General features: G+C 36.4%; 1 protein-coding gene across 5 annotated transcripts; it reads left to right on the top strand.

Annotated features, from left to right (window-relative positions):
- Positions 1–366: 366 nt before the first annotated feature.
- Positions 367–11,554, top strand: LOC145636191 (protein STICHEL-like 4). 5 transcript variants are annotated; one of them, XM_081687681.1, is made up of 8 exons: positions 367–587; positions 807–3,265; positions 4,658–4,877; positions 7,394–7,930; positions 8,751–8,978; positions 9,069–9,306; positions 10,431–10,494; positions 11,175–11,554. In XM_081687681.1, the coding sequence occupies exons 2-8, from the start codon at positions 1,250–1,252 to the stop codon at positions 11,265–11,267; spliced, it is 3,396 nt and encodes a 1,131-aa protein (XP_081543807.1). In that variant the 5' UTR covers positions 367–587; positions 807–1,249; the 3' UTR covers positions 11,268–11,554. The 5 variants fall into 5 exon arrangements, with proteins under 5 accessions (XP_081543807.1, XP_081543803.1, XP_081543806.1 ...); XM_081687677.1 differs by having other exon boundaries at positions 368–587; positions 8,751–9,306; XM_081687680.1 differs by lacking the exon at positions 367–587 and adding an exon at positions 620–686 and having other exon boundaries at positions 8,751–9,306.
- The last annotated feature ends 4,251 nt before the right edge of the window (positions 11,555–15,805 follow it).

Genomic DNA, 15,805 nt, shown 5'->3' with positions numbered 1-15,805 from the left:
TTAGTCTTTTAACATCACTTATTATCGGCTACCAAATAAACGATTGGTACCAGTGAACATTATTAGAGTCATCAGTGACATCGGGCGTGGTACAAAACCACACCATAACCCTACCCTAATTATGATTTATGACTCTTAAATAACTTTTGGTCAATCTAATCCAAAAATCCCTCATTTTTACCCGTGCAAAAAATGACCTTGAGTATGGTCCAAAACTACCCTTAACCAGACCCCACAACCTCGGTGGACCCCACATGGCATCCAACGGCTAGGATGCAGAATCCACGTGGATTCTGAGCAAGGTCCCACCTTTTCTCTCTCTACTCTCTCTCTCTACACTCATCTGCTTGCAGTCGCTACTACTTACATTACACTAGTTGGCTAAAATTGGTGGTGTTTGTTTTTCTCTCTCTTCCTCAATTTCTCTCTTTTCAACTCACCGTCGTTCTCAAAGCAGAGTTCATGTGAAAGTTACAAAAAAATAAAAAAACAGAGTATTAGAAAGATCTGGGTACAATTAATTTTTGGTTGAAACCAACTATTGATTTTTGTTTTTTTAAAGTAACCCCACTTTGCTTCTGATTCAGGTGATTGTTTTCTCTCTTTTTCTTTGTATTTCTATGTGATTCTTAATCTGCATTTTTCACTGGATTTTACACCATTTGCTCCTGATTTAATGTGCTTATGTATGTATGTATGTAATTTTCTATTATTTTGATTGTTTTGCAAGTAATTTGTCTCTTTTTGCTAATGTGCCAGCTTTGAACTTGCTGCTTAATTTGTTTTTTATTGTTTAATTTTGGCAGGGTGAAGAATATTTTGCTGGGTTTTTCTTGCTGAGCTGTTATCTGATAAGTTTTGGAACCCTTGATGCTTAATTTGGTCATATTTGTTTGATGGGTTTTGTTGATTTTTGATTAATATGCTGTTAATGTTGATGGTGCATTTGATTTGAATGAAATTTTGAGAAATAATGGTAATTGTAGTGGGAGGGGAGTTGATCAAATTTGTGGGTTCGACGTCGATTTTTGGGTATAGTATTGATTGGATAGGATGATTGAAGTTGGAAGTGGGGTTGATGAATGTGATGCCATTACTGTGGTTGAATTGGTGGGTGGGCAATATATTTAGTTTGAGGGAAAATCCAAGAGGAGGGTTTTGGGGTAGTGTTCGATTATTTAAAGAAAATGCCGAACTATTTGCTTAATTTGGAAAATTTTGTGCATCTTGGTTGTTTGCTATTTTGATCATGACTAGGGCTGTTCGTAATCGGATTCTCAAGGATGCCAATGGTGATATTAGTGATCATCTGCGTAACCATATACACTTGACTAACTGTATTCATTTGAAAAACCATATGCATAAGCATAGTCCCCTATTGCATGATAAGTCCCTTATGAGGGACCTTATTGTGCTTCAGAGGTCTCGTTCTCTTAGGGATCCTTCGGCTAGTCCCCCACCGTGGCATTCTCCTGTCATTGCTGATCTGCTTTCTAGAGATGGGGAAAGGCTTGAGAATGGCAGAAGGTCAACTGGTGAGCATTCAAGGGATGGTAGAAGGTTATCTCAATGTTCCCCGCCTCTTGAGAGTCTTGAGGCTGGGGGGGCTAATTTCCAGGCAGCATTAGGCAGTGAGCACAGTAGCAAGAGTGGAGCTTGGGATGTCAGAAGGGATAGGGAGAAAGAATCTAGCCGAAAAAGTGACCTGTCTGGAGGTAACCAAGGGACTCAGCCTTATGAGAATGGGAATGAATTGTCTCAAGGGGTATCAGGGAATTCCGATAGAAAAAGCAGAAAGAGTACTGCAACAGGGAAATATAGTCAAGAGGGTAACCCCAAAACTCTCTCGCAGCAGTTGCATGAGATCACCATGGATAGTGATGGTGTACTTTCTTCAAACAAGAATCCTAATGGGAGGCACTCAAAAACAGAAAATGTTTTTGAAGAAGCAGAACCTAGTGTTCGTGGTGCATGCAGTGGTTTCAATAAAGTGAGAAGGCGCAAGTTCAGGAGAGTAAAAAGACCTGGTGCTATGCCTCCTAGGGATAACAGGCCTCAAAATGATATATCTGTGGCATCAAATTCATCAGTAAAGGGTGTGGTGCAACAAAGGCATCCCATGGTTGAGGAAGAAGAGGAAGTAGGTGACCATAATGTTTCAAAAGGTCCACGAAATGGGTGCGGGATACCCTTTAATTGGTCAAGGATTCATCATAGAGGCAAGACAATTCTTGATATGGCTGGCAGAAGTTTGTCATGTGGTTTGTCTGACCCAAGGTTAAAAAGAGGAGGTCAAATGCCCCAGGGAAGAGATGCCTCTGACTTTCCTGCAGCATCAGATCAGTCAAGCTCTTGTAGTAAGTCTGATGCTGAGGCACTGCCTTTACTGGTTGATGGATCTGGGAGCTCAGATAATGCTGCTTGGGCCCATGATTACTCTGGGGAGCTAGGCATATTTGCTGATAGCCTTTTGAAACGTGATATAGAATCTGACCTTGCTTCTGAAGCTAGGTCCGGTGACCAACGCAAGCTAAGAGGGGGACGCCATGCTAGACATCAGAATTTGACGCAGAAATACATGCCAAGAACATTTAGAGATTTGGTTGGCCAGAACTTGGTTGCACAGGCTCTTTCTAATGCCATTGTTCGGAGGAAGGTGGGTTTGTTATATGTCTTCCATGGGCCTCATGGAACAGGGAAAACATCATCTGCAAGGATATTTGCCAGAGCTTTAAATTGCCAGTCACCTGAACATCCTAAACCCTGTGGCTATTGTGGTTCTTGCGTTGCACATGATATGGGTAAAAGTAGAACTATAAAAGAAATCAGTCCTGTAAGTAATTTTGACTTTGAGAGCATTATGGATTTGTTTGAGAATATGATGTTGTCTCAGCAAGCTTCCCAGTACAAAGTTTTCATATTTGATGACTGTGATACACTTTCCCACGATTGTTGGAGTGCAATATCCAAAGTCATTGATCGAGCACCCAGACGTGTAGTTTTTGTCCTCATATGTTCAAGTCTGGATGTTTTACCCCATATAATTATATCCAGATGCCAGAAGTTTTTCTTTCCCAAGTTGAAAGATGCAGACATTATATATGCTTTACAATGGATTGCTACTAAAGAAGGTTTAGACATTGATCGGGATGCACTGAAGCTTATAGCATCCAGGTCAGATGGTTCTTTGAGAGACGCCGAAATGACACTTGAGCAATTAAGTTTACTTGGTCAAAGAATCTCAGTGACACTGGTGCAGGAGTTGGTAAGCTAGCTATGAACATTCATTTAAATATAATTAGAGAATATTTTTGTTTTTGCATTTTTTTTTCTTTTCTTTTTTTTTATTAATGTTTAATTTTGCAAATAGCATGTCGTCAAGGCTATTTCCTCTTTGGTGTTCATAATTTGGATACATCTTTGGGAGCGGACCAATATGTTGAAGATGTCAATGTCTAAAAAAAAATCCTAGAGCATGTACAATACCTTTCTAGCTTGCTGCATCCCTTTATCAGTTTGTGTATCTATATCACTTGTTGCACACACACACAGAATGTATTGATTATTAGTAAAATGAGTGATGTTGATGCTTTAGCTTGGAAATCTCAACTATCGCAAACATTTAATTTCCTTTATTTAATTATTTTAAAAATTACATGGATTTTCTCCCTTCGGAGATGTGAGAGAGCAACGCCAAAAACCTAGGGTTACTCTTTGGATCCCTCAAAACTTACAAGTGTAACTATGCCTAAAAGCCTTGACCGTCGTTTAATTCCTTTCAAGGTTTCATTTATTGAAGAAATTCATTTTTTATATTTTGGTCTAGTTTTGTATAATGTGCTCTTGTTCTATCCCTTCAAAATGAATATTCAATGGCCTCATAAATTTGGAAATCAGTATTTGTGTGGGAGCAAGAAACATAAATTCATCGGAACTACTAATTTAGAATTTTTGCTTTAAACTACAATGTGCATAGATTGGAAAAACTTTAGACGCAAGTGTTTTTTAGATGCATGGCTTGGTCCATTGTATATTATTCGCAATTTTGTGCCGTTGAAAAGGTAGCTGTTCAAAGTCAATTTAGGATCATCATCATCACATGAGCTTTAGCTTTGTCTGAGTTGCTCTATAACAATGGCATAATGGAGAATGTAGACTCACCCTGGAAAAGCAAAATAAACAAAAGAAAGTGATATAACAAAATGTAAGTATGTTTTTTCATGGAAAATATCTTTAACAGCCAATGGTAGTTTTGTTATAACATAATGCAGGTATGGTTGCATTTATACACATTTCATAATGAAGACTGGTCCTGTATACGAATAACTTTTCGATACCTTGATCAGTTGACCTAGGTAATATTTCATTTGCATGCACCACACACGTATAACTCTGCAATGGCCTGACGATAGCAATGGTCTATTCAGCTTTCGTCTGATGTGACTGAGAGAGAGACTGTATTCTGTCAAATCCAAACTGTGGCTTACAGTAAGCAAAACAGTATGAGTACTTATAAAGCAAAAACAGTGATTCTTTGACCCTTTGTGTGCTAATTATTGGAAAAAAAAAATGATGAAAATAGTTGCATAAATCAGTTTGGTATTGTCAATGGCTTTCTTTACTCTGCACTGACATTGGAAATTCTTTTCCTCCTCAGGTTGGTCTGATCTCTGATGAGAAGTTGGTAGATCTACTTGACTTTGCTCTGTCTGCAGACACAGTTAACACAGTCAAAAATCTGAGGGAGATTATGGAAAGTGGTGTTGAGCCATTGGCTTTGATGTCCCAACTGGCTACTGTTATTACTGATGTGTTAGCTGGTACATACAACTTCACAAAAGAAAGGCGTAGAAGAAAATTCTTTCGGCGACAACCATGTGAGGCTAGATCTACTCTTCCCTGCCTAGTATTACAAAGTATTTATTATTGATTGTTAATACTCTGCTTGTCAGCATGGTAGACCTTCTGAAAGTTCATTTTTGTATGGGAACATCTTTTATTTATTTCTGTACAAAATTACTTTTATAACCTTTTTTTTCAAGGGGTGTACCTTAATTTTAATACTGGATCAAAACAATTCATTTTCCCAGCGCTTAGTTTTCTCTCTCCACCCCCCCCCCCCCCTCCCCCCTCTCTCTCTCCCCTTCTTAATTTTTTACACCTTTCTTCCTTTTATCCTTGATTGAAACCTAATAAAGATGTTTTTGCATAATTTGTATGCTTTTCCTTGCACAAACCAAAAGAAAAATACACATATATTGTCCTTAACCTGTTAGTTATGAAGTAGATTAGTCTGCCTTCTAACTTTCTGAGGCAATATAGTACTCCCTCCGTCCCATAATATAGTTCCTATTTGTGATTTTTCACTGTATTTTAAAATTAGGAGGAGAAAGTGGATAAAATATATTATAAAAGTGAAAAGTACAATCATAGAAAAAGTTAGAGAGAGATACAGTGGAAAAAAGTACAAAGCATGTGCAAAATTCAAGGATAAATTAGGAAGTACAATGATTAAAGTCAAAAAAGTGAGTATATAATAGTCTTTACATACTATCCAATAATAGAAACAGGAACAACATTTTGAATCTCCTAAAAAGGAAAACAGGAACTATATTATGGGACGGATGGAGTATATACTTATTACACTTCCCTTGGGATATCATCATAGTCAATTTATAGCAGCTGGAAACTGTTTAATTGCATTAACTAGCACAAGTAATTGATGAGACTATACATTTAAATTAATATTATTGAGATTATCCAGGCCGGCCAATTAAATTTGATGAAAAAGACATGAAATGATACTCAATACAAGGGGTTGAGATTCTAGGGTAGGCGTGTTTAGGTTGAGACGAGATAGGTGATGGAGAAGAGATACAATGGACAGATGATAGGTGTTGGTGGGGGTTTTTGTTGAGGTGGGCTGGGGAAAGTTGAGGTTAATATATTAGAGGGGAGGAAAGAAAAACATGGGCAAAAGTGAAGAGAAGTCCAAAAATTTAAATAGAGGGGTAAATCTAAGTGCTTGTTGGTTGGATCATTGGTGTAATCTCAAATTCTCAATGCCCATGAAATTGTAGTTCCTAGGAATTGTCAATAATTGTTTGGTTAGATGCAGGAATTTCTACTTCCCGTGGGAAGTTCCACTTATGTAGGGGGGGATTAGGTAAGTTAATTCCTCCATATTGTGGGAAGTAGAACTTCCTAGGAAAATAAACTTCCCATGGATTTGTTGATCAACCAAACAACACCTTAGTCAATGCTGGAAAACTGACTCTTTTTGGCCGTAAATCAGAAGTAAGGTATTACCCCGCAAAATAAAATATTGTTAAAGGCATTGTGCAAAAGTTTAATATAAAGGGATTATCCCGCAACAAGTAAGTTTTAAAGGTACTCTATTGCCTATCCTTATTATCATTATTATTTTCATCATCATTTCAATAATAATGTCATCAGCTCTTCATCATACATGTAGCTGCCTGTCTTAAGTTCTCCAATATTATATTTTGATTGTATACTTACACTTGATTCAGCCATATGGTGATTATTCGCTTATTAAGCTGACTCCATCAAGTGAAAATAGGCTTCAATCAGTTCAGTAAACCCCACCCACATATTTAATATAATAATATATCTCAAATGACCTATTAACGTGATATCAGAATTGTCAGCTTTGGTAGGCGGTAGTAAATTGTGCTAATGAAATGAATTTGTAGGTAGATTTGAAAGGAAAATTATCTGCCAATGGCCACGGTAATGCTAGTTTACCCAAAGTATCTCTTTTTCTCATAATAGCAAGTCTAGGGATGAATTACAAATTGTTGTAGGTTGACTTGATGCATCTTATTATCAAACTAAATTATTTTCAAAGCCACAAACTCACCTAATGGTTGCCTGCAAGATCTTTAATCTTGAGTGTGTTTCTTCCTTTACTCTTATTTCCCCAAGTGTATAGCTTTGTTACGAGCCCATATTCGTTTTGTTTCGTGTCTCCAATGGTAGGCTTGTTGCTACACTGTTCACTAGATTTGCAAGCTAGTCCTTTTAATCACCATTGGAGTTGTTGCTCTAGATTTTCATTACCACTTGAGGGGTGCTATAGGTGGTAATGGAATTTTATTATAAAGAAATACACAAGTTTGAGGATGGGTTGCATTATTGGGCATTAGGATGATTTTCTTACAAAGTTACTCTTAAATCCATCCATGTTACCACCATTTATTACCACCGCCTATCAAATGGACCATTTATGTTTAGTGCATTACAACTTGCTTAACTGCTGAAAATTTATCTTTGCCTTGCTAATATTTTGCTAGTTAAGTAGTTATTGTTGCTTGCTATTTTATTGCTTTTCCTGTACTAATGTAAAATAAATATTGTTCAATTGTTTCAGTATCTAAAGAAGATATGGAAAAACTTCGCCAAGCATTGAAAACTCTCTCGGAAGCGGAGAAGCAGCTGAGAATGTCTAGTGACAAACTAACCTGGCTAACAGCTGCATTGCTTCAACTTGCTCCTGATCAGCAGTATATGTTGCCCAGTTCCTCGGCAGAAGACACTAGTTTCAATCACAGTCCATTGCCCCAGAATGATGGGAGAGCAGTGACCAGGAAAGGTGGAATGGAGCGTGCCATAGTGTCCAATAATGGGAGGCGTTTTTCTACTGAAAGTGGAATGGAGAGGCATTATGAAGGCAGCCCTAGTGGTACTCATGATGGTAGCAAGGTATCTGGCAACAGAAGGCAAGTTGTTAGGATTGCTTCTCGTGAGACTTCTGCATATGATGATATGGGAGTCAGTGGGAAGCGAGGTAAAGGTCACACAGAAATTGAAGACATCTGGTTGGAGGTGCTACAGAATATTCAAATTAGTTGCGTAAAAGAGTTCATGTATCAAGAAGGGAAGCTGATCTCTGTCAGTTACGGTGCAGGTAATGGCTTTCTTCTTGACCATGATCCATGTGCTGGAATTGTGGTAATGTGTTTGCAATGTTCTATTGTTTGTATCGACATAATTTTCTTAATACCATTCATCTAAAAGTGGAAGTAGATATTGTTACTAGCATATAATCCACCCCTTTTAAATAGTTGTCTCGTATTATAGGTGTATCAATCAATCAATCAAAGCCTTAGTCCCATAAGTGAGGTCGGCTACATGAACCAAAAGAGATTATTCCGTATAAGTGCACTATTGCTCATCTATTAAAGTGCCAAGGGGATAATACTTGTCAACTTTAAAAACAAATACAATAACTAGTAATTCCTTGATATATACATATTTTGGAATGAGAGGGTGTATTAACAGCCTTAAAGAATACACACGAACAGATAATTAGTTAGCTACAGGATGGGTCACTCTACATGGAATCATTAACTCTTCACAAAAGTTTGAATACAGTGTTACTAGTTTGATTTTTTATTTTGGTCCCCTATTTTTGAGACCATGTACAATAAGTATGTTCTTTTTTGGTCCCCTTTCTTTGAGGATGTTAGATTGCCTGTTTTGTAAAAACAATAAGCAGTCTAAGATGTAGAGCTGCTATCACATACTTAAGAAAATCATCGATGGAATGCAATTGTGCTATATATATATTATTCAAAAGTCAAAACAGTGATGTGTATTTGAGAAATGCGAGAGGTCTTTTTTAAATGATCTTTTGTAGTTTAAATTTTGTGGACCTATTAGGAACTAGTGTTTTGGCACTTCTCTGCAGGTTTAGTTGTTTGACTGACCAACTTTCTTCCACGCAGCTCCAACTGTTCGATTGTTGTTCAGTTCACTTCAGACCAAATCTAAGGCCGAAAAGCTGAGGGCTTATATATTGCAAGCATTTGAAGCCGTGCTTGGATCCCCAGTTACAATTGAAATAAGATCAGAATCAAGAAAAGATGCAAGGTTAGGTGGTCATACACCACTTGTCTTGCCCACATCTGAGGACAGATATGGTGGTTCTAGCAGAATGATTGCAAAGAACAAGGGTAATTCTGGAACCAGTGAAATCGTTGAACTAGCAGGTTCTCCAAGGGAACAAAAGTTTAGTGACCATGTTGATATTCATGGAAAATCAGATAAGAGAGATTTGCGAGGAGCTCGGACTGGTGAAACAGTCCCATCATTCAAACATCCTGACTCATCTGCTGTATCTGAAAGAGGAAGGTTTGGGGAGGAAAATCAGTGTAGAAGCCTGGTGAGAGGCAAAGTTTCTCTTGCCCATGTGATTCAGCAAGCAGAAGGATCCTCCCAACGCAGTGCATGGACAAAACGCAAGGCTGTATCAATTGCTGAAAAACTCGAGCAAGAGAACCTGTATGTGTTTCGCAATGATATTTTAATCCATCTGCTATTTCATTCATGTTTTCATTTTCCTAGTCTTGGTTATTTCTTGCCAAAATGTCATGCTTATACTATTGAAGTATCTGGAAACAAAACTCTGCCTACAGAAAGCAAAGTAATTACTAAGACAGTATTCTACTTAATTCATACACCCTCTCCCCCAATACCTAGCTTAACAAAACTAGGTGAAAATTACATTCCTATACTTAATTTATGATTAAAACAAACCGCATGAGATTCACTGACATGAGAATAAATGGTTCTGTGACTGATGTGTTGCTCATATGCTGTATATCCAACTTCTGCAGAAATTTGAGTGACTGCTTTCTGTTACTGATTGGCCCTAGCTTGTGTGTTTGAATGGATAGGAATTTTCTTGTTTATTGTATCAATTAAGGATTGCATTACAAATAGAATTGTGAATTTGTGAGTATGACAACACATGTGTCACACTTATAAAATTTATTGAGTCAGATGGCATAGGCCCCTACTTATCACTCTGTGACATTTAGCACAGTTTTGGGGATTCTCCACTTATTTTTAAAAGAGGCTCCAAAATTTTCTGGCAAGACTCAATAATGATGGGATCTGGATTTCTGCATTAAACCCTTCCCCTTAATTGCCCGGTAATAGAAACATGGCCATGCGATGGGAGTTAAAAAGAAATAAAAGAAAAATCTTCATTCAAGACTTGTTAGTATTTTTGGTGCACATTGCAAGACTTGTTAGTTGTTACACGTATAATTTGTTAATTTGATGACATATTGTGTTGATCATCATTGCTTGCATTTATTTCCCTTTTGTGTATTTTTCTTTGATAAAAGATGTCGTTGAAATTACTGGATTCAATAATGTCGTGGGGAAATAAACCAAGTTTCTTGATGTTGCTACGGACTCATACTCTAAGTTGTATATTTAAAACATCTGCCATATCACCATATGCATTCAATTTCTTGATTATATTTTAAAATTATAATCGGACAATCCTTAGTGTTTCATTTACTTTCAGAAACTCCATTAATACTTTGTAATTATGTTATATTATGTTTATGTCAAATAATTTTCTTCTAACATTTCAAATTTTCTTTGTCATTCAGGAGATTGGAACCTAAATCAAGAAACTTGTTATGTTGGAAACCATCACGAACAACACGACGGAAGGTAATAAAATCAATACTGCAATTTTTATTTATTTTTAGTTGGGTTGGGAGGACGGGCTTGTATAGTCAGAGGGAAAAGGTCATAATAAGTCAGCTCACTGACTAAGAGCAGATTAAGCATTACGAAAAGTACAATGCAGTTGGCCATCTATCCTGCCTCCAACGCCTCTGGCTCTCTGCTTGTCTCCGGCTCTCTGCTTTTAAGCTGTGAGCTATGCTTACATGCAAATTTACATTTGACCACTTCTATAACATACAAGAACTTTGGACTACATCCCATCTCAAAAAAAAAAAAAAAAAACTTTGGACTACATCTGTGGTTTAGTAGCTATTTTGTTTATAGATGGAGGACAGACTAATGTCAGTGTTGCTGTTGTTATTGGCTTATTGCTATGAATCATCGGAATGGTGGGGGTGATATAAATCATATAATCATACGAGGATATTGTTCCGTGCTTAAAATTGAGCATGATAGAGGATCTGCTTATAATTCCTATGTATTGATAAATGTCTGCATTTGTTTGTTTTGAGTCTTGGGAGTCTTACAACATATGTTGGCATGTTGTTAAGTACATACCATTCATTGGTGTGTTACACTCCTTGTTAAGTTTCCTGAACTGGGATGTTTTTAGAATTGTTTCTGGCCATACTAATAGATTTCTAATTCATCAATGCCTGCAGTTATCAAGGTTAAAGGTTCGGGCACGAAGACCCCATTCATTGCTGAAGCTTGTATCTTGCGGAAAGTGTCTCTCTTCCAGGTCGCCGAGGTAAATGACTGTAACGGCTATTGAGGCTTCTCTGTGCATCTGTAATTGTATTTTAGAATTCGTCTGTCATCTAGCTGCTTATAATTTCAATTTTACCACTTTAGATAGGCTATTAATAAATCTTGTTTCAAAATGTTAGGAAATTCGTAGTTAGGTAGGGTACTAGGCAATAGAAGTAGAAGATATTCCGTAGCTCAGTTATCGTTAATTTTCCCCCTTTCTGTAATGCAGCTATTGTATGTTAGTAACATTCATTTATGGCAATGGAAATCATCAAATGCCTGAGTTATAGTTCAATTTTATCCATTTGCAAGATGTTTTATATGAATATCCTCGTACATCTTACGGAACACTACTCTTTGTAGTTTGTACTTGACACCATATGTATACGAGGACAATGTTTAGTAAGATCAATAACCAAATTTACATACAATTACACAGAATTGTATAAATGCTGCTTTGCCCATAATTTTTCAAGTAATGGGTAGATTATATGCTTATTGATTAGCCGGTTAGTTTACATGAGATGTAAAATTAATGGGGTAATAAGTATGGATTTAAACCTAGTGCCTGGAATGGGGTGATTAGTCGGGCGGTCGGGCCAATAGTATATGTCCCTAATATGCAGGTAATACATTACCTAGACCTCCTATGATAACAATTCACCATGTCTAAAATGTTGACCTCTGAATTAGGCTCCTGGTAATTTGCTCTCCGATAAAACTTACCCTTGATCACTAAACCCAATCCAAGCAAGTCCTAAGTGACGCAGTCGGAAAGGTAGCAAGAAAAGCAAGCGCTAATCCTTCGCGAACAGACAGATTTACAAGCGATAAATCTGTTAAAATACTCCAGAATCCACCAGAAAAGAGTATAACTCTTGAGATTATTATAAAATGTCAAAAAACTGAATATTAAAGACGGCTAAAATATTTAAGTAGTCTAAACAAAACCCTAATGCGAAAATAAAATAAAAATAAAATTCGGAAAATGTTTAAACGCTATTTTCGGGCCTTAAACGAACTCGGATGGCTTAAAAAACCTGTCAATCACAACGTTGTGAGTTGGACTCATTGGCCCGTTTCCATTTCCGAAAACATATTTTATTAAGCAATCTGACTCCGGGAGCCCGACTAGTAGAAATCATTACCCTTAAAAACTGAAAATCAAGCTTTATGATGTTGCACTTCTTCGTCGAACCGAGAAGCTAACCTCTCTTACGTCACTAAGTGTATTGCACCCATGATACACTCGGATATATAATGGACATCGACACATACACATTGTAGACTCTCCAAGGGGGGTGATTCTCTTTTCTAGTTTCTCTATCTAAGCTACAGCCAGGTATCTAATACTACAGCCAGGTCAACTCACAACTATTCTTTAACAGAAGAACACGCAATGTTTTCTTTTACTAAGAAACATCTAACATACCAAATTAATATTGCATAAATCACATACAATTTCCTACGATGGCAAGTATAATGCCGCGTCTATAAGTTGTACCTGCATGGCTGGATTTCTGCTTAATGTTTTCAATTATATGGACAATTTTGTAATTTTGTTATTGTCACTTTTTCTTTATTCTTCTACCTAAAATCTTTCTTACACAATTATTCTTAAAAAAAAAATAATAATAAAAAAAAATTGAAGAGTATAATACCTCCTAGATGAAGTAATATCTTGTTATCGTGGATTAATACACATCAAATATAGTATTGAATGGACGAGATTTCATGCTTCAAATCAATGTTCAATTCCATATTATGTTGACTATAATGTGTGTTGCTATTACTACCAACTAGGCAACTACTGCATATTTTGTCAATGCCGAAATTATTGATTTTATTGTGACTTGTGACTGTTGTGACTTGTGAGTCTGCTATTTCCTAAGTACCTGAAAATTTAATAATGTTGATCGACATTCATAGTAGAAGCCTGGAAGGTAGAAACTTAGGGCTTGTTCTCATTGACTGAACTCAACTGAATATTTTATAAGAGAAAGAAATTAGGAGCTGAACTGAACTGAACTTAATTTCAACGTAAGAGAACAGACCCTTACCTCAAACTTTCCTAGTAGGATTGTCAAAAAGTTGATCGGATTCGATAATTTGACTTAGAGCTTACACAAATAAACACCTACTCCCTCCGTGTTTTTTTAAAGTGTTACAGTTTGACTAGACATGTATGCCGAGACACTACTTTGACCATTAATTTATCTAATTATATGTTAGTAAAGTTTTAAAAAAAGTTGATATTTTGAAAGTATATATTATGACAAATCCAACAATATATTAGACAATAACATATGTTTTTTTTTTTTTTAATTAGTAAAATACTACGTAATTAAGTCAAAACCATTATGTGAATATTAAATAAAGTTAAATTATAACACTTATTAAAACACGGAGGGAGTATTGATTGAGTAACGTTGAACATTCCAACTCGAAAATAACCAACCTAGTTTCGTTTAAATAAATAGGTTAAGTTAGGTCAATTAGAATTTAGAAACCAACTCATTTAACTATTTATATACTAGCGTTGTTTTTTTTTTTTTTTTTTTCACGATGAATACATGTGTAATTTTGAATTAAAATAATTAATATTAAGAAATCCATTATTAATATTAAAAAAAATGTCAAAAATATTCCTTTTTACTATATAAAAAAGGATGTATATCACCATTCCACAAATACACTTAATGGCAATGGGTGTGATTATACCAACAGGAATGCACCAAATCCCATTAGAAATCTGCAGTTATGCGTACTTGGGTGAGAATAGTACTAGAATGGGTGATAAGTTATCTTATTGCACCCCTTTGAAAACAAGTAGAGTTTGGTCCTTGGAGTTATAGGATCAAACCCCACTAAAGATATTTTGGAATGAGGATTCTCTTATCCACCCCCCCTCCACCCCCTCTCCCAAAGTACCTAACCTGCTAATCCGAAGCAGAAGGACCCTTGAGAGACGTTTCAGCTCAATACAGTCCTTCTCCTTACCAAAACACCAAAAAGAAAAAAAGAAAAAAAAACCTAATAATGACAATAAGCTCCACCTTAAAGTTAATTAAAGGTAAAATATTACCACTGTGCCAAACTTGACTCGATGCATGTTAAGTATTGACGGTTAGGGGAACTTAGGTTGTTGACTATTTGCACCACTTTTGACATTCGAGTTGTCATATCTAGCTATCTACTTCAAATAATAGTGTAATAATAATGTTGATTGTTGGACTAAAAAACCCCCTGCATATATGCCGTGTCTAACTCTTAACATTATTTCATTAACTTCTTTCCTAGAAATGTCATCCACAAAACAACACGGCCAGATCTAATATTTCAACGTATGTTTGTAACTAATTAAAGTAGAAAATAAGTTTAATTATTGCTAAATTACACTTGTTTTATTATGACTTTTAACGAAATCTGACTGACTTTGCTTTTCACCAATTACAATTACTACAATTGTTGAGTTGTACGTCGTAGTGTCCCTTTCTAGCTTAAGGCTATCCATCAATTTTGTGGAAAAACCGAGTAAAACTCGTTTATTTAGATCTCTATTTGGACAAATTTAACACTTATGATGAAGACAAATTGAATATGAATGCTTGGAAAATTGTAGGCACATGATTTCAATTTTGAAATTTCCTAGAAATTGCTATTCTAATTATTCACACAAATGTGATTGACTGATTTCCATACATGTCTTTCGGTACTTGTAGTAATCTAAATTGAGAATATATTTCAATACTAATACAATGGTATTAGTCCATACAATGCTATTGGGTGTTAACTTATACAATGGGTATGTATTTATTGGCCTAAATGAGCCTAATTTCAAAATCGAGCTTTTAACGAGTCAGAATTTGAACTCAAGCCAGAAACAAGCTCGAGCCAAGCCGAAAGTCAAGCTTCGATCCACTTCTGAGCACTTAAGCTGAATTTTCAATGCTCAACGACCCATGAACTTGAGCTAAGCCTCGAGCCCAAACTCAGAGCTCGAATCAAGCCTACCAATATACGAGCTCAACTCTGCTCACTTATAGCCCTAGTCATAATATGTGTCATTTATTGCAAAATAAAATAAATGTATCACAACATATAATAAACAAAAACCGATAAATGTTGATTTCTCTTCATCCATTTCTGTCACCAGTCACGACGTAACTTAAACCAACAAGGTTGGATTCGAATTGGGTGTGGGGTTGGGTCTCGTGTATTAAGGGTGGATGTAGTGGTTTCAAGAGAGTTTTGAAGTAGGTGGGTGTAAGGATGCCAGGGTGGGGATGGGGATAAAAAGCCATACCCGTCATGGGTAACGGGGTGGGTGTGGATTTTAGGATTTACACGCCCTCATCCCCGCCCCGCCCACTTCATACCTTCCCCATAAGGCCATACCGTACCCACACATATATTTTAATAAATAAAATTATATACTTTTATACTATTTCTTCCATTCCCCAAGTATTGCAACATGGGGATGGGACACATTTTTAAAGATCAGAAAAATAGAAAGAAATAAAGATAGAGACACAGGTGA

The sequence above is a fragment of the Chenopodium album genome, chromosome 6, assembly GCF_948465745.1.
Source record: "Chenopodium album chromosome 6, dcCheAlbu1.1, whole genome shotgun sequence".
Taxonomy (NCBI): Eukaryota; Viridiplantae; Streptophyta; class Magnoliopsida; order Caryophyllales; family Amaranthaceae; genus Chenopodium; species Chenopodium album.
The sequence above is the reverse complement of the archived record's forward strand: the minus strand, read 5'-3'. Positions and strand labels throughout refer to the sequence as shown.